The sequence below is a fragment of the Coregonus clupeaformis genome, unplaced genomic scaffold (genome assembly GCF_020615455.1).
Source record: "Coregonus clupeaformis isolate EN_2021a unplaced genomic scaffold, ASM2061545v1 scaf1838, whole genome shotgun sequence".
Lineage (NCBI taxonomy): Eukaryota > Metazoa > Chordata > Actinopteri > Salmoniformes > Salmonidae > Coregonus > Coregonus clupeaformis.
In genome coordinates, this window is record NW_025535292.1 from 47870 (window position 1) to 67529 (window position 19660).

Below are 19660 nucleotides of genomic sequence, written 5' to 3' on the forward strand. Positions count from 1 at the left end.
CTTTCAATTTAATTTGACACCTAATTTGACATGCTCCTATGAACTTCACATGTTGGTGCTCATGGGTCCTTCTACGTGGACATAACCAGCTTTAAAGCTAATATCCTACAATTCTACACATTTTGCCAGGCAGAGAGAAGACGGAAAAAAAACATTTTTGGGGGAATACAAGAAGTATTCGTGCAGTACTGTTGATACCAATAATATAATTGGTGCAGTACTGTTGATACCAATATCCCTGTGAGCCTTCCAGGCCCATGATGCCCAGGGTTAAGAACATAAATTGTAGATTAATAATATTACATTGTATCGTATTCTATTACACCCCCTAAACATATTCCACACATCCAAAATAAGTTTAATCTGTTGTTGTTGTTGTTAGTAATATACAAACTACAAAAAAATGAATGTAAAAAAAAAGCTGACCCCACTTTAAGAACCCTTGGCCTACGGAATGTGGACCAGGTGGGGTTTGGGGGAATGACATGCTGGGAAATGTGAGACTGCCAGCCTGTGTTATGTTTGCCGTGTAGAGTAGGGGAAGTGGGGAGAAAGAGGGAGGAGGAAAGAGAGATAGAGCGAGAGAGGGGGGGGGTTGAGGGGGGGAGAGAGAGACAGAGAGAGACAGAGACAGTCACAGAGACAAGACAGAGAGAGAGAGACAGAGACATTCACAGAGATAAGACAGAGAGAGAGAGAGACAGAGACAGTCACAGAGATAAGAGAGAGAGGGAGAGAGAGAGAGAGAGAGAGAGAGAGAGAGAGAGAGAGAGAGAGAGAGAGAGAGAGAGAGAGAGAGAGAGAGAGATGGTAGAAATGCCATGACATTTGACACAGTGTGTGGGCGGAGGTGTCAGGGACGTGGGTGGCATGGTGAGGGTCATCGGTCTAAAACACATACCCGCTGCCGAGCAACCCACAAAACACACATACACGTATGCCAGGGAGGTGAACTACCACACAAGACGAGAGTCACGGTGTGTGAAAGGAAAATGGAGGGATGGGCGAGAGAGAGAGAGAGAGAGAGAGAGAGAGAGAGAGAGAGAGAGAGAGAGAGAGTTTTACAACTGCATGGGAATGTGTCACCGTAGCATAAATAAAGCCATCAAAGATATTCTTGCAAACAAACATACGACCTGTGGTTATTTTCATGCCACATACCCCAAACCTTAAACAATATGAAAAAAAATGTATCCATGACATAAGACAGTATAAGACACACAGACCATCTTATCTTAACAGCAATGTGACTTCATATGAGTCATAATCTAAAAAGCAGCATTTACAAGCTATTTACAAGCCACAGGAAGGACAGCTGGTAGGGAGTGGGTTCCCTTTGATGGTTATGTATTAAGATCTGATCATTTGAACAAGTATTCACATGACTTGATTCATAAAATGTTTATTTTTTATTTTTTTATTCACGCTGCTGCTCTCTCATTTAGCAATTTCGCCTTACGGATTGTGGTTGTTGTGGATGGCTGTTCACAAATGTACATGTGTTTTCAAATAATGGTTGAATTGAAGAAGTTTAAGTTGCCAAATCAATTCTTGTTTTTTGCGACCAGTGGACATCCACTAGTATTCGTATGGTAATGAGGGAAAAAAAATTATATTGTGCCAAGAAGAAAAGGCAATAAACAAATTTAGAAAAAAATAAATAAATAAAAAATGGTTTTAAAAACATTCCTTAAGACCAATAATGAAGAAAATACTATGTTGACTTTGGTATGTTGAGAATATTGGTCAATAGAAAGAGAACCTCAGTAGGGTCTAATATGATTAGTTTCACTCCTCCAATAGAAAGAGAACCTTACTACCTGTCTCTCTAACCAAATATGATGTCGCACAGGCCTGCTGCTGGCTTTTCATTCCGCCCCCTCCATAGCCCACAATGCAATTCAATATGATACAATACACTCTACATGGGATACATATTGTTAGTAGAGATCCTATTGAGTATTTCCCACCTCACTTTAGCTGTGAAAATGTATTTTTTTATATAAAAAAATCTAACTTTTGATATCGATAATACATTTTTTATATAAAAATGTCTCTGCCACGAGCTCTGGGCATGCTCTGCCACGAGCTCTGGGCATGCTCTGCCACGAGCTCTGGGCATGCTCTGCCACGAGCTCTGGGCATGCTCTGCCACAAGCTCTGCCTAGCATTTTTCATTTCCTTTATCATTATTCTTTATCACTATTCTTTTAATTACTGTGACCCCACTCACAATAAATAGATTTATAGAATATTATGATGTTTCTATTCCAAGAAGAACAAAAATACATTTTACAGTAGCCTATATACTGCCTACATAGAAACACTACGTCTCCCGAGTGGCGCAGTGGTCTAAGGCACTGCATCGCAGTGCTAGCTGTGTCACTAGAGATCCTGGTTCGAATCCAGGCTCTGTCGTAGCCGGCCACGACCGGGAGACCCATGGGGCGGCGCACAATCTGCCCAGCGTTGTCCAGGGTAGGGGAGGGAATGGCCGGCAGGGATGTAGCTCAGTTGGTAGAGCATGGCGTTTGCCACGGGGGGGGCCAGTATAAAAAATGTAATGTATGCACTCACTAACTGTAAGTTGCTCTGGATAAGAGTGTCTGCTAAATGACTAAAATGTAAATCGGTTAATAAATGTGAAGACATTCAAAATAGAAGCTAGATATCCTAATGATAGAAAGTAGATATAGGCTACTCTGGGTGGGGTCACAGTAATGAAAATGATTTAGGCTGTCCTTCTAGCTCTGCTCGGACTCTACTGATAGCTACGTTTATTGAGGAAAAATTTACTTTCTATGCCTGTGATGTGTGGTTTGTCCCACCTCTTAAGATGAATCCACTAACTGTAAGTCGCTCTGGATAAGAGCGTCTGCTAAATGACTAAAAATGTCAAATGTAATGAATGATCATATAAATGGATGGAACCAGTGAATGAATGGCTGCAGCAACCGTTTACATGGTCTGGCAAGCTGCATAACTAATTAGACAAAAGAACAATTAAGTCATTCTTGAACTTTTCTTGTCTATTAATGTTCTGTATTATGTCATGTTTCATGTTTTGTGTTGACCCCAGGAAGAGTAGCTGCGGCGTTTGCAACAGCTAACGGGGATCCTAATAAAATACCAAACAAGATACTAAGTCGCTCAACAACTATATATTTTTTAGCTTTGGACTTTAGGGCTTCCATAAATGTTGTTTACTCATCTTTATTCTAATAATTCTCCCATTATCTCCAAACTGTTCCCTACATGGCTACCATGGTTATCCATTTCATATTATTTTATCAATTTCTTCTGTATGAAACATTTCAATGTAGTCCTATCCACATAGGTCAGGGCTCTCCAACCCTGTTCCTGGAGAGCTACCATCTTGTAGGTTTTAACTCCAACCCTGTTCTTGGAGAGCTACCATCTTGTAGGTTTTAACTCCAACCCTGTTCTTGGAGAGCTACCATCTTGTAGGTTTTAACTCCAACCCTGTTCTTGGAGAGCTACCATCTTGTAGGTTTTAACTCCAACCCTGTTCTTGGAGAGCTACCATCTTGTAGGTTTTAACTCCAACCCTGGTCTTGGAGAGCTACCATGTTGTAGGTTTTAACTCCAACCCTGGTCTTGGAGAGCTACCATCTTGTAGGTTTTAAACAATTTAATTCTGAAATGTATTTTGTTATTTATTATTTTTATACTTTTTTCAAATGTTCTCAAAATCCCAACTTTGATTGACACTGGAGGTAAAATAGATAATGTCAAGGTCAATGTGTTCTGTCTAGACCCTTGCAATAACTATGTTGACACCACATTTAATGTATTTACACCAAACAGAATTTGTTATTTGGCGCATTTTGATATTGTACTAAATATTGTACAAGGATGAGAATGGGTTAAGATAATCCTTTGTAATAATCAATCAGCTTGTGTTCGTCCACACACCAACCTGGAAGCATCAACCTGCTACAAGAGTCTGCCTTGTAGTATCATAGTCTATACCCCAAAACCATTCTGCAGTTTTATTTCACAATGGAGGAAAATGATCACACTTCAATCAGTGACTGACTTGACTTTCCAGCTCAAATTTGAACTCTAGTCTCTTGTGGTTCTGGCACACTTGTGAGAATAGTTGGATGCATGAGAATGCAGTACACACTTCCAGACACTAGGTGCCACTGCAACTGCAGCCATGCAAGTTGTATAAACAGCCAGATATCTTACATTCATGGTCTCCTACAGGGCCGGCTTTAACCTTGGGGGCCCTAAGAGAGATTTGGTTGGGGGGGGTGGAAGACAGGCTGTTTTGGTGGGATGGAGTTTTGGCCTTACATGGTGACATCACCATGCGGTAAATTACTTACGTGCCTTTAGTATTCATACCACTTGACTTATTTCAGCCCGAATTCAAAATTGACTAAATATATTTTTTTCTCACCCATCTACACACAATACCCCATAATGAAAAAGTGAAAACATGTTTTTAGACATTTTTGCAAATGTATTGAAAATGAAATACAGAAATATCTCATTTATATAAGTACTCACACCCCCGAGGTAATACATGTTAGAATCACCTTTGGCAGCGATTACAGCTGTGAGTCTTTCTGGGTACGTTTTCTAAGATTGTACAATATTTACAACATTATTATTTTAAAAATTATTCAAGTTATTTGTTGATCATTGCTAGACTGCAATTTTCAAGCTGGTTTAAGTCAAAAATGTAACTAGGCCACTCAGAAATATTCAATGTCATCTTGATAAGCAACTCCAGTGTATATTTGGCCTTGGGTTTTAGGTTATTGTCCTGCTGAAAGGTGAATTTGTCTCCCAGTGTCTGGTGGAAAGCAGACTGAACCAAGTGGTCCTCTAGGATTTTGCCTGTGCTTAGCTCTATTCCATTTATTTTTATCCTAAAAAACTCCCTAGTCCTTGCCGATGACAAGCATACCCCTAACATGATGCAGCCACCACCATGCTTGAAAATATGAAGAGTGGTACTTGGATTTGCCTCAAACTCAAGACATTTCAGCTTTATTTTTTTTATTAATTAGTTAAAAAAATTGAAAAACATAATTCCACTTTTATATCATGGGGTATTGTGTGTAGGCCAGTGGCAAAAAAATCTCAATTTAATATTTCTTATTCAGGCTGTAACACAACAAAATGTAGAAAAATTCAAGGGGCGTGAATACTTTCTGAAGATATATATCTGAGCTGTAATAAAAGATCCCAGAAATGTTCCATGTGCACAAAAAGTTTATTTCTCTCAAATGTTTTGCACAAATTTGTTTACATCCCTGTTATTGAGTATTTCTCATTTGCCAAGATAATCCATCCACCTGACAGGTGTGGCATGTCAAGAAGATGATTAAACAGCATGATCATTACACAGGTGCACCTTGTGCTGGGGCCAAGAAAAGGCCACTCTAAAATGTGCAGTTTTGTCACACAACACAATGCCACAGATGTCTCAAGTTTTGAGGGAGCGTGCAATTGGCATGCTGACTGCAGGAAGGTCCACCAGAGCTGTTGCCAGACAATTGAATGTTCATTTCTCTACCATAAGCCGCCTCAAACGTTGTTTTAGAGAATTTGGCAGTACGTCCAACCAGCCTCACAACCGCAGAAACCATGCCAGCCCAGGACCTCCACATCCGGCTTCTTCACCTGCGGGATCATCTGAGACCAGCCACCCGGACAGCTGATAAAACTGTGGGTTTGCACAACCGAAGAATTTCTGCACAAACTGTCAGAAACTGTCTCAAGGAAGCTCATCTGTGTGCTCGTCGTCCTCACCAGGGTCTTGACCTGACTGCAGTTTGGCGTTGTAACCAACTTCAGTGGGCAAATGCTCACCTTCGATGGCCACTAGCATGCTGGAGAAGTGTGCTCTTCACGGATTAATCCCGATTTCATCTGTACCGGGCAGATGGCAGACAGCGTGTATGGCGTTGTGTGGGTGAGTGGTTTGCTGATGTCAACGTGCATATCTGTATTTCCAGTCATGTGAAATCCGTAGATTAGGGCCTAACTGATTTCCTTATATGAACTGTAACTTAGTAAAACCTTTGAAATTGTTGCATGTTGCGTTTATATTTTTGTTCACTATAACATCAACAGTGGTGTACCACAAGGCTGTCTACTCTCCCCCCTTTTCATTTATTTTCATGGTTCAACGGTTATCAATTGATATCGGGAATAACCCAGGGTTACGAGGGTTATGGAACGAAAAGCTTCTTGTTTATCAAATCAAGTCTCCAATTGTCATAATTGACAGTTCATTCTTCAAGCATTCTTACCAGTTTACGGATCTTGTCCAGGACGGAGTCAATGATCTACTTGCCGATGGTGTAGTGACCGCGGGCGTAGTTGTTGGCAGCATCTTCCTTACCAGTGATCAGCTGCTCAGGGTGGAACAGCTGGCGATAGGTACCGGTCCTCACCTCATCTGGAGGAAGAGAAAACAGTATTTTTCTATATGGGCCTGGAGAGAAGACTAGATACCCGTGGATGATGTTCTGTACACATTTATAAATGGAATGTACTGGCACATCTGAGATTTGCTTTAGCAGGTGTGTCGTAAATGTTGAAGTGTTTTTCAAAGGATAAAAGCTTCTGTGAAAAGACTTACCGATAACGGTTGGCTCCAGGTCGACGAAGATGGCGCGGGGCACGTACTTCCCGGTGCCCGTGGCGCTGAAGAAGGTGGTGAAGGAGTCGTCGAGGTTACGTGTGGGCTTATCGCTGGGCATCTGTCCGTCCGGCTGGATCTTTTGACACCTTGTAGGCTGTTCTTTTGACACCTTGTAGGCTGTTCTTTTGACACCTTGTAGGCTGTTCTTTTGACACCTTGTAGGCTGTTCTTTTGACACCTTGTAGGCTGTTCTTTTGGCACCTTGTAGGCTGTTCTTTTGACACCTTGTAGGCTGTTCTGAGGGCAAAAGGGGGTGCAACGCAATAGTAAATCTCAAGGCTCGCCACTGGGTCACGTTAAGTAACCTCCGGTAGGTACTGTTAAGGTGTATGACGCCACCCCAGAGTTTCCTCTCACAACTCGCCTCTCTCTCATCATTTCCAGGGACATCGTCCCTTACCTCCCTCATCAACCCCTCTGAAGTCATCAATTACAGACAGGTATCCTTTCTTTTCTGTTTTCCATTAACATTATTGTATGTCTAATCGAACATTTAAATTTAAATTTAAATCATACAATAACTGTATTTTGACATACCTGATCAACCGATAATGCTTGTTTACGTCTTTGTCTCCTATCCTGTTCCCTTTATCTCTGCTCCTGTTCTCCAGGACCTTGGGGTTCTGCCCAACAGCCAGACGTGGATTCACCTGATGTCCTCCGTTACCAACCACCCTCCAACTTTTCATTACATCATCTACAGCTACTGTTGTTGTCATTATCTGATAGAACGTTTTTATTGCTCTCTCATCCTGGCCACATAATATGTGAGATACACAGATGAACTAAAAACGCTGGCACTGCAAAAACACTCAGAACAAAGAGAGCAGCAGTGCCTGGACTTTACAGTCTCCCCTCTTCCAGTCCCCCTTCTGAGACTGGCTGCCTGTTGAGAGCAAGTGACAGGCAGAACCTCCCACCCACACAGCAACCACCTCCTCTCTATTCCACACACCAGAGTTCAGTATGTCAGTCTATTATTGCCTGTGAAAATATTATTTTTTTTGCAGAGGGGGGGCATTATTTGGCATGACAGCTCCCTAGCGGTCGGAGGCCCTAAGCGACCGCGTATGTCGCTTATGGCTGGAACTGGCCCTGGTCTGGTAAACCCAACCCTAGGCAACAGCAGGCTGGAACTGGCCCTGGTCTGGTAAACCCAACCCTAGGCAACAGCAGGCTGGAACTGGCCCTGGTCTGGTAAACCCAACCCTAGGCAACAGCAGTGACCGTATCGTTGGATACATTGTGTGAGGCAACCGTCTGCCTAGGGAAAGTCCTGTGCAATTCCACAATCACGGAATTGCGCTGAGACTGATTTTTCAATTAAAATGCATGCCCAAACAAAAAACCATTGATTTTTCAAAGTTTAACAAACCTCACAACTTCTATGCAAAAGGACTAGTGGATTTACACCCGGTAACAGAATGATGGTGACGGCATTTCATCATGAGTCCCTGATCTGTACTACACAGAAATGCATGATGATGATGATAGCAATGTCGTGCTCTTCATGGTGATGTATCCTGAGTAGGAACACAAACGTAGAGTAGAAATATACAATATCCTCCTTGGCATATTCGGCTATTGTTCTACACACTGGCTATTATTGTAATGAGTTCTGCACCCCAAAACAAGACCATATTTGGTTGGTGCGGACCAAATCTGAACCAATCATAGGTGTCTATGTTTCAAAGTTTGGACATCAGAGTAGAGCTCAGTAGAGTACAGCACAGTAGAGTTCAGTACAGTACAACACAGCAGAGTAGAGTAGAGTATAGTACAACACAGCAGAGTAGAGTAGAGTATAGTACAACACAGCAGAGTAGAGTAGAGTATAGTACAACACAGCAGAGTAGAGTAGAGTATAGTACAACACAGCAGAGTAGAGTAGAGTATAGTACAACACAGCAGAGTAGAGTAGAGTATAGTACAACACAGCAGAGTAGAGTAGAGTGTAGTACAACACAGCAGAGTAGAGTAGAGTATAGTACAACACAGCAGAGTAGAGTAGAGTATAGTACAACACAGCAGAGTAGAGTAGAGTATAGTACAACACAGCAGAGTAGAGTAGAGTATAGTACAACACAGCAGAGTAGAGTAGAGTATAGTACAACACAGCAGAGTAGAGTAGAGTATAGTACAACACAGCAGAGTAGAGTAGAGTATAGTACAACACAGCAGAGTAGAGTAGAGTATAGTACAGTACAGCAGAGTAGAGTAGAGTATAGTACAACACAGCAGAGTAGAGTAGAGTATAGTACAGTACATTATAGTGGACTCAACTCTAGTGTGCTCTACAGTACTGTACTGAACTGAACTATTATCTACTTTTAGTTTTTACTGTACTGTGATGTGCTGTCCAAACTTGTGAACCCAACTGTGGTTTGTGACTACTATGATTTCCCATTGTAGCCAATTCAATTGTAGAAATTCCATTACCGAATATTTTTTTTTTTTTTTTTTAATCACTTAATAATTCATTAAGAAAATGTATATCAGTAAAAACACTATAACTAATTGCTAGGTCTACCTTTACTGATTACTTCTGTGAACTTTCATTATCCTCCCTCATGAGGGAGAGAAATTTGAAAATATTGTAAAGATGTGTGGGTTTTGGGTAAAAGGAAATGTTTCTTAAAATTACTAAAGCCAGAAAAATGTATCCTAAACTAAATATAAGTATTGATATTAGTTGGCAGGGGTCAACGTTATTGTGTTTTGATGTATTTCTAATACATTTTAAGACGTTTTCTGGTAGATGTTTTTGAAGACCTCTGGTTTACCAGACATCAAAGCCTTTTTACTTTAATTTTTACGATGGAAAATGGTGGAAAAGTGTATATATGCCTTAATTTCTTTCAAATATAGAATATTAGCTTTCATTTGACGCCCAAATTTGAAATGCTGCTATGAACTTCACATGTTGGCGCTCATGGGTCCTTTCACATGGAAATGCCACACTACCTCCTTTCACATGGAAATGCCCCCACATTGAGCACTTCACATTTAGGGCTCTGTGTTAACAAACCTAACGAAATGGTAAATCTAAGCGCTGTCACTTTAACTTGGCCCTTGGAGGAGGGGTAGATGTGATAGCCCTGTTTTCATTTGAACATGATTTAAAGGGGTCCCTCTGCATCTGGTGAATGTTGGTCATGCTGGGGGCATTAGTTTAGCCTACACCTGTCTGGATATGGGCAACTCCCTTGACACACATTAAAACATATAATAACCCACCATAGCAACACTTAGGTTTCTACATATACAGTGGGGGAAAAAAAAGTATTTAGTCAGCCACTAATTGTGCAAGTTCTCCCACTTAAAAAGATGAGAGAGGCCTGTAATTTTCATCATAGGTACACGTCAACTATGACAGACAAATTGAGAGAAAAAAATGTATTTGCAAATTATGGTGGAAAATAAGTATTTGGTCACCTACAAACAAGCAAGATTTCTGGCTCTCACAGACCTGTAACTTCTTCTATAAGAGGCTCCTCTGTCCTCCACTCGTTACCTGTATTTATGGCACCTGTTTGAAATTGTTATCAGTATAAAAGACACCTGTCCACAACCTCAAACAGTCACACTCCAAACTCCACTATGGCCAAGACCAAAGAGCTGTCAAAGGACACCAGAAACAAAATTGTAGACCTGCACCAGGCTGGGAAGACTGAATCTGCAATAGGTAAGCAGCTTGGTTTGAAGAAATCAACTGTGGGAGCAATTATTAGGAAATGGAAGACATACAAGACCACTGATAATCTCCCTCGATCTGGGGCTCCATGCAAGATCTCACCCCGTGAGGTCAAAATGATCACAAGAACGGTGAGCAAAAATCCCAGAACCACACGGGGGGACCTAGTGAATGACCTGCAGAGAGCTGGGATCTAAGTAACAAAACCTACCATCAGTAACACACTACGCCGCCAGGGAATCAAATCCTGCAGTGCCAGACGTGTCCCCCTGCTTAAGCCAGTACATGTCCAGGCCCGTCTGAAGTTTGCTAGAGTGCATTTGGATGATCCAGAAGAGGATTGGGAGAATGTCATATGGTCAGATGAAACCAAAATATAACTTTTTGGTAAAAACTCAACCCGTCGTGTTTGGAGGACAAAGAATGCTGAGTTGCATCCAAAGAACACCATACCTACTGTGAAGCATGGGGGTGGAAACATCATGCTTTGGGGCTGTTTTTCTGCAAAGGGACCAGAATGACTGATCCGTGTAAAGGAAAGAATGAATGGGGCCATGTATCGTGAGATTTTGAGTGAAAACCTCCTTCCATCAGCAAGGGCATTGAAGATGAAACGTGGCTGGGTCTTTCAGCATGACAATGATCCCAAACACACCGCCCGGGCAACGAAGGAGTGGCTTCGTGAGAAGCATTTCAAGGTCCTGGAGTGGCCTAGCCAGTCTCCAGATCTCAACCCCATAGAAAATCTTTGGAGGGAGTTGAAAGTCCGTGTTGCCTAGCGACAGCCCCAAAACATCACTGCTCTAGAGGATATCTGCATGGTGGAATGGGCCAAAATACCAGCAACAGTGTGTGAAAACCTTGTGAAGACTTACAGAAAACGTTTCATCTGTGTCATTGCCAACAATGGGTATATAACAAAAGTATTGAGACATTTTTGTTATTGACCAAATACTTATTTTCCACCATAATTTGCAAATAAATTCATAAAAAATCCGATAATGTGATTTTCTGGATTTATTTTTCTCATTTTGTCTGTCATAGTTGACGTGTACCTATGATGAAAATTACAGGCCTCTATCATCTTTTTAAGTTGGAGAACTTGCACAATTGGTGGCTGACTAAATACTTTTTCCCCCCACTGTAATAACCCACCATAGCAACACTTAGGTTTCTACACCAACCCTAAACTAAAAGTGGCCCCCAAAACTGCTGTTCAAGAAACGGTTAAATGGGTATTTTCTATCCGAATCAGATGGAAGAACCAACATTGACCATAAATCAATGGCATTGTTAACATCCTCTGTTCCACACCCTTGTCTTTGCTTGTTCTCCTCTATCTCTGAGACAGAGGCAGCTCTCACTACCATTGGCCCACTGTGCTTTCTTTTCCGCTGCAAACATCTTGAAAATCAACAGGGTCCTTTGGTGACGTCATTGCGGGACCCCACCAAAGATATATTGCGGGAGGGAAGAGACTAACACAAGGAGGAATTGAGAGATACCCGCTCCCAATCCGCTCCAGGATTTCCAGGTTTTGGATTGCCGTGTGTCATATGTGTGTGTGTGTGTTTCCCTCCCCTTTAGCTCAAACCCACAGTTATTGCACTTTAGCCAAGGTTTGGTTTCCGTTACCTGGCGTGAATCCAGCTGGATATAGGTCTGGTCGCAGCTCCGTGAAACAACATGGGGATTTGAATAGAGTCCAAAGGGCCGGAATTGAATCGTGAAGCTTACATCTTTTAGGTTTTAGGTCTGTCTAAAATGAAGCACCCGAAGCTATGGAGAGCGTTGTTTTTCATGACGGTGTTGTACCATCTTGGGATGTCAAGCAGATACGGTAAGATGATGGTGGAGTGTCGGGAGCATGTTGTTTCAGTGGAGGGTAAGAGAAGAGAAGAGGCACCGCCCCCGGTAGAAGGGAACCATCACTGGGAGGTAGTGAAGCAGTGTTTGGAATGAGGTCCGCACTATAGAGAAATTGATAATTCGGTAGTCTTTTCTGTTTACTTCAAAGATCTGCGAGGTGTGGATGTTATTACATTGCATCGAAGTAATGAAATACATCTGATAGGGAAGATGATTTTTGGTCATGGGTTGATATTGAGAAAATACATGTTTAGGTTTTTTTAACTTCAATTAACAGCTAGACATTCAATTGATTTACTAAAATACATAAGGTAGCTAGCTAGCTGTAAAATCGTGAATTAAAGGCGGTTTGCCCGACGTCATATATTTTGATGCGTTTTTAGTTTGACTAGGGTGAGCATGTCATATTTTTTCAGTTAAGTTGTGTAAATAACCACAGTTCACTGTTGAAAAGTAAAAGTGAAGAAAGTAAAAAAAAAATCTATTCGCATTACAAAATAAAAGCTTTAGCTATAGCTTAGAGTTTGCGGTAGGCTTTCCACCTGCAGGAGGTTAATGGATTTCAGGACCACGGAGAGCGAATAGGCCACGGCTTGCCTGTTCATTGTGTACTCTCCTGCCTCCATCTCTCTCCTCTCGGCAAACCCTGGTCTCCACTCCCCTGTTTTTACCTCTCTCCTCACCTCCCCCCCTCCGCCCCCCGTCACGCTATTTAGTTCCACAATGAGCATTATTCTGACTCAGAGGCTTCATAATGGTCTCTCGCTCATCTCAGCCAGTTACCATGGGTACTTGGTGTTCTAAAGGTGAAAGTTCAGGGATCTGTTTCATTGTGTAACATTATTCATCAGCATGAGGTAAGCAGTTAGTCGGCCATTAAATGGCTGTGTTCCCTGTTTGACTCCAACAGGAATTAATTTGTCACTAACCATCATTTACGGAATATGTGTTCCATCTCCCTGTTTCTCTGTTATGTGGTGGAATATGCTGTCAGCACTTTCCATAGGCTTGGCCCTACAGGGCTAATTATAATATCCCTTCATCCTTTGTGTGTGTTTTGTATGCTGAAGTGCATCTAGCATTATGTGAATGTGGATAAAAACAAAAGTGTACATCTCCCCCTTCGAAGCATCCTCTGAACACTAAATAAGCAACTGTATACCCTGAATGTACAGGGAACGAACACCGTGAATGTACAGGGAATGTCCCCCTGTTATCCTTATTTTTTCCTATCTCTGTCTTCTCATATTTATTTTATAAGACAATTACTCTGTCTCTGTTGTCTCTCTCTCTCTCTCTCTCTCTCGCTCTCTCGCTCTCTGCCTCTCTCCTCTGCCTCTCTTTCTCTGCCTCTCTCTCTCTCTCTCTCTCTCTCTCTCTCTCTCTCTCTTCCTCTCTCCCTCGCTGTCTCTTTTGCTCTCTCTCTCTCTCTGCCTCTCTCTCTCCCTTTCTCTTTCTCTCTCTCTGTCTGTCTCTCTCTCTCTCTCTCAATTCAATTTCAATTTAAGGGCTTTATTGGCACTCAGAAGTTTCAAAAGAATAAAGACATTTCAAATGTCATATTATGTATATATACAGTGTTGTAACAATGTGCAAATAGTTAAAGTACAAATGGGAAAATAAATAAACATAAATATGGGTTGTATTTACAATGGTGTTTGTTCTTCACTGGTTGCCCTTTTCTTGTGGCAACAGGTCACAAATCTTGCAGCTGTGATTGCACACTGTGGTTTTACACCCAGTAGATAAGGGAGTTTATCAAAATTGGGTTTGTTTTCAAATTCTTTGTCGATCGCTGTAATCTGAGGGAAATATGTGTTTCTAATATGGTCATACATTTGGCAGGAGGTTAGGAAGTGCAGCTCAGTTTCCACCTCATTTTGTGGGCTGTGTGCACATAGCCTGTCTTGAGAGCCAGGTCTACCTACGGCGGCCTTTCTCAATAGCAAGGCTATGCTCACTGAGTCTGTACATAGTCAAAGCTTTCCTTAAGTTTGGGTCAGTCACAGTGGTCAGGTATTCTGCCACTATGTACTCTCTGTTTAGGGCCAAATAGCATTCTAGTTTGCTCTGTTTTTTTGTTTGTTCTTTCCAATGTGTCAAGTAATTCTCTTTTTGTTTTCTCATGATTTGGTTGGGTCTAATTGTGTTGTTGTTGTTGTCCTGAGGCTCTGTGGGGTCTGTTTGTGTTTGTGAACAGAGCCCCAGGATCAGCTTACTTAGGGGACTCTTCTCCAAGTTCATCTCTCTGTAGGTGATGGCTTTGTTATGGAAGGTTTGGGAATCGCTTCCTTTTAAGTGGTTATAGAATTTAATGGCTCTTTTCTGGTTTTTGATAATTAGCGGGTATTAGCCTAATTCTGCTCTGCATGCATTATTTGGTGTTTAACATTGTACATGGAGGATGTTTTTGCAGAATTCTGCATGCAGAGTCTCAATTTGGTGTTTGTCCCATTTTGTGAATTCTTGGTTGGTGAGCGGACCCCAGACCTCACAACCATAAAGGGCAATGGGTTCTATAACTGATTCAAGTATTTTTAGCCAGATCCTAATTGGTATGTCAAATTGTATGTTCCTTTTGATGGCATAGAAGGCCCTTCTTGCCTTGTCTCTCAGATCGTTCACAGCTTTGTTGAAGTTAGTTGTGGCGCTGATGTTTTAGGCCGAGGTATGTATAGTTTTTTGTGTGCTCTAGGGCAACGGTGTCTAGATGGAATTTGTATTTGTGGTCCTGGCAACTGGACCTTTTTTGGAACACCATTATTTTTGTCTTACTGAGATGTACTGTCAGGGCCCTCTCTCTCTCTCTCTCTCTCTCTGTCTCTCTCTGTCTGTCTCTCATTTACTGTCAGGGCACAGGTCTGACAGAATCTGTGCAGAAGATCTAGGTGCTGCTGTAGGCCCTCCTTGGTTGGTGACAGATCATCAGCAAACAGTAGACATTTGACTACAGATTCTAGTAGGGTGAGGCCGGGTGCTGCAGACTGTTCTAGTGCCCTCGCCAATTCGTTGATATATATGTTGAAGAGGGTGGGGCTCAAACTGCATCCCTGTCTCACCCCACGGCCCTGTGGAAAGAAATGTGTGTGTTTTTTGCAGAGGGGTAGTGTGCTAGTATAGCACTGTGCCATGCCAGGGGATGGTGTGTGTGGAAGATAAGGTTGCTTATGTTCCCATTTTTATAAAAATCAGCAAAAAGTGTCTCCTGATTCCCCAAAATAAGTTTATTTTGTACTCTTTTCGTGTCTTGTTGTTTTTTACATTCAGAGGGTACATTCAGAGGGGGCTGCTTCTAAGGCCTCTCCATTTGGTTGGGGTAGACTGTGCAACTCTGCTGCCATTGTTGGGCTCAAGGGCTTTGACACCTCTCACTTCACACGTCAGTGCTAATTGAAATTGTATCTATTTGCACTAGCAAGCTTGGTAGCCTTAGCATTCAGTCCTTATAAAGTAAAATATATCATTGTAATGTATTTTTCTTCTTGGTTTTTGAAAGTGAAAAATAGCTTCATACTAAACATTACTCACTCAGTTCCAGGTTGGATGGTGTTTTCAGGTTTCTCTTTGTTTGCCAGAGCATTTGCTGTATAGTTTGGGAATAGTAATCCTTGGTAGTAGAAAGCTTTCCAGGTAATTCCGTCCAAAATCAGGTTGTAGGTTTGGAGTTTTGGTTTGGAATGAAGGTTATGTTGTGGAGGGTAGTATCCTGTATATGTCCCTGCCAAAAAATCCTACTTTATCTAACTATAAATCTATATTTTTTGTTAAAAATGCAGGAGCAATGTTTTTGAGCTCTCTCTCTCTGTCTCTCTCTGTCTCTGTCTCTGTCTCTCTCTCTCTCTCTCTCGCTCTCTCTCTCTCTCCTCGCTCTCTCTCTCGCCTCTCACTCTCTCCTCTCTCTAACACATGCAACATAACAGAAAGCAACACACACTTCCTGTGACCGTGTGACATATTCACTTTCTTCTCTTCCACAGTGGGAGACAGAGTGAATATGTGATACAGGAACAGGGACATCATGCTGTTTGCTGTTATGTCACGTGCTAGATGCCCACTGTACTGACACACTGTATGTGATCAAACTGGTACATGTAGTTGGGTGTGTTACTCTGATAGCTGATGCTTCATGATGTTACTAACAGCAGAGTGTGTGATGTGTTTACTGCTTACATTATCAGAGCAGGTATAATCTAGTCCCTTTAGAATCTACTGTAACAGTTTCCATCAGCAGGTATAATCTAGTCCCTTTCAATCAATGAATGTTTTTAGCAGAGCTGCTATTAATCCCTCTCTCCCCTCCCTCCCTCTCTCTCTTTCTCTATGTATCTCTATCCATCTCTATCCTTCTCTCTATCCTTCTCTCTCTCTCTCTCTCTCTCTCTCTCTCTCTCTCTCTCTCTCTCTCTCTCTCTCTCTCTCTCTCTCTCTCTCTCTCTCTCTCTCTCTCTCTCTCTCTCTCTCTCTCTCTCTCTCTCTCTCTCTCTCTCTCTCTCTCTCTCTCTCTCTCTCTCTCTCTCCCCCCCCCTCCCTCAGGTTGTGTTTTTGAGAGGAGGCTGTGCTCCAGAGAACAGTTCTGCTCTGACGGTGAGTATCCTGTCCTATCCCTCCTACCCTGCGATCGGTATCTCCTAGAGAGTAACACACATTTGGCCCAGATAAGGCTTACCATGTCAGCGCCAGTCAGTGAGCCCAGGTTATCCTGCCCCCCCCACCACATCCAACCCCTCTCTATGTCCTTCTCCCAAACCTACTGTATATTGCATCCTGATTCCATAGTAGCATGTCCAGTTTATATGCCAAACTGAATCCCCTCTGCATCTCCTGGGGTCTCACTAAAAACGCCATTCCTGACATGCACGTTTACAAAAAAGAAGCTCAAACATTAAGAGTGCTCCCGAGTGGCGCAGTGGTCTAAGGCGCTGCATCGCAGTGCTAGCTGTGCCACCTAGAGATCCTGGTTCGAATCCAGGCTCTGTCGTAGCCGGCCGCGACCGGGAGACCCATGGGGCGGCGCACAATTGGTCCAGGGTAGGGGAGGGAATGGCCGGCAGGGATGTAGCTCAGTTGGTAGAGCATGGCGTTTGCAACGCCAGGGTTGTGGGTTCGATTCCCACGGGGGGCCAGTATGAAAAAAAAAAAAGTAAGTCGCTCTGGATAAGAGTGTCTGCTAAATGACTGAAATGTAAGTGGTCAACAATGACATTCTAGACGATTCTGTGCTTCCAACTCTGTGGCAACCGTTTCGGGAAGGCCCTTTCCTGTTTCAGCATGACAGTGCCCCCGTGCACAAAGCGAGGTCCATACAGAAATGGTTTGTCGAGATCGGTGTGGACGAACTTGACTGGCCTGTACAGAGCCCTGACCTGAACCCCATCGAACACCTTTGGGATGAAATGGAACGCCGACTGCGAGCCAGGCCTAATCGCCCAACATCAGCGCCTGATCTCACCAATGCTGTTGTGGCCGAATGGAAGCAAGTCCCCCGCAGTGCTGTTCCAACATCTAGTGGAAAGCCTTCCCAGAAGAGTGGAGGCTGTTATAGCAGCAAAGGGAGGGACCGACTCCATATTAATGCCCATGGTTTTTGAATGAGATGTTCGACGAGCAGGTGTCCACATACTTTTATAGCTTCTTATTTCTTGTTTTTATTCATCGTGTTTTGGTTATGTAATTTTTTGTATTGTTGTGTTTGGAGTAAGAAAGGCATTTCACTGTACTTGTGCGTGTGACAATAAAACATGAAACTTATCTCAGTGGGCCTGCTGAGTGCTAGAGTGAGCTCTTTCCTTATTGGTCCTGTCCTGATTCCACAATAATAGTGTGTCCAAACCCCGCCCACCAAACCCCCTCTGTATCTAAAACAGGGCATATCTCATTTCTAACATCACAGCCTACTAGAGTACAATTACATTTACATTTACATCATTTAGCAGACGCTCTTATCCAGAGCGGCTTACAAATTGGTGCATTCAACTTATGATAGCCAGTGGGACGACCACTTTTTTTTTTATGGAGGGGTGGGGGGGGTGGGGGGGGTAGAAGGATTACTTTATACTATTCCAGGTATTCCTTAGAGAGGTAGGGTTTCAAGTGTCTCCGGAAGGTGGTCAGTGACTCCGCTGTCCTGGCGTCGTAGGGGAGCTTGTTCCACCATTGGAGTGCCAGAGCAGCAAATAGCTTTGACTGGGCTGAGCGGGAACTGTGCTTCTGTAGAGGTAGGGGAGCTAGCAGGCCAGAGGTGGATGAACGTAGTGCCCTCATTTGGGTGTAGGGTCTGATCAGAGCCTGAAGGTAAGGAGGTGCCGTTCCCCTCACAGCTCCGTAGGCAATTACCATGGTCTTGTAGTAGATGCAAGCCTCAACTGGAAGCCAGTGGAGTGTGCGGAGAAGCGGGGTGACATGAGAGAACTTGGGAAGGTCGAACACCAGACGGGCTGCAGTGTTCTGGATAAGTTGTAGGGGTTTAATGGCACAGGCAGGGAGCCCAGCCAACAGCGAGTTGCAGTAATCCAGACGGGAGATGACAAGTGCCTGGATTAGGACCTGTGCCGCTTCCTGTGTAAGGCAGGGTCGTACTCTGCGAATGTTGTAGATCATGAACCTGCAGGATCGGGTCACCGCTTTGATGTTAGCGGAGAACGACAGGGTGTTGTCCAGGGTCACGCCAAGGTTCTTTACACTTTGGGAGGAGGACACAATGGAGTTGTCAACCGTGATGGCGAGATCATGGAGCGGGCAGTCCTTCCCCGGGAGGAAGAGCAGCTCCATCTTGTCGAGGTTCAGCTTGAGGTGGTGATCCGACATCCACAATGATATGTCTGCCAGACATGCAGAGATGCGATTCGCCACCTGGTTATCAGAAGGGGGAAAGGAGAAAATTAATTGTGTGTCGTCTGCATGCAATGATAGGAGAGACCATGTGAGGATATGACAGAGCCAAGTGACTTGGTGTATAGAGAGAATAGGAGAGGGCCTAGAACTGAGCCCTGGGGGACACCAGTGGTGAGAGCACGTGGTGCAGAGACAGATTCTCGCCACACCACCTGGTAGGAGCGACCTGTCAGGTAGGACGCAATCCAAGAGTGAGCAGCGCCGGAGATGCCCAACTCAGAGAGGGTGTAGAGGAGGATCTGATGGTTCACAGTATCACTGGCAGCGGATAGGTCTAGAAGGATAAGAGCAGAGGAGAGAGAGTTAGCTTTAGCAGTGCGGAGAGCCTCGGGGACACAGAGAAGAGCAGTCTCAGTTGAATGACCAGTCTTGAAACCTGACCGGTTTGGATCAAGAAGGTCATTCTGAGAGAGATAGCAGGAGAGTTGGCTAGAGACGGCACGCTCAAGAGTTTTGGAAAGAAAAGAAAGAAGGGCTACTGGTCTGTAGTTGTTGACATCGGAGGGATCGAGTGTAGG

The 19660-nt window shown here is 43.3% G+C and overlaps 2 protein-coding genes across 2 annotated transcripts in view; one reads left to right on the forward strand and one right to left on the reverse strand.

Annotated features, from left to right (window-relative positions):
- Positions 1–6304: 6304 nt before the first annotated feature.
- Positions 6305–6746, reverse strand: LOC121555195 (tubulin alpha chain-like). Its single transcript, XM_041869035.2, has 2 exons — positions 6626–6746; positions 6305–6442 (listed from the first exon to the last, which is right to left on the reverse strand). The coding sequence occupies exons 1-2, from the start codon at positions 6744–6746 to the stop codon at positions 6330–6332; spliced, it is 234 nt and encodes a 77-aa protein (XP_041724969.1). The 3' UTR covers positions 6305–6329.
- A 5179-nt stretch (positions 6747–11925) lies between these two features.
- Positions 11926–19660, forward strand: part of LOC121555039 (receptor-type tyrosine-protein phosphatase-like N) — a gene marked incomplete at its 3' end in the record, with an annotated part of 47416 nt that continues 39681 nt past the window's right edge. Inside the window, exons 1-2 of the mRNA XM_045218831.1 lie at positions 11926–12222; positions 16785–16835. Of these exons, the coding sequence (XP_045074766.1) occupies positions 12147–12222; positions 16785–16835 (127 nt within the window). The remainder of the gene's footprint in view (positions 12223–16784; positions 16836–19660) is intronic.

Bases quoted from the DNA above. Each gene is read 5' to 3' on its own strand.
- LOC121555195 (XM_041869035.2), bottom strand. From the start codon at position 6,746: ATGCCCAGCGATAAGCCCACACGTAACCTCGACGACTCCTTCACCACC. The intron at 6,443-6,625 runs GTAAGTCTTTTC...CTCTTCCTCCAG, and splicing joins CCTGGAGCCAACCGTTATCG to ATGAGGTGAGGACCGGTACC.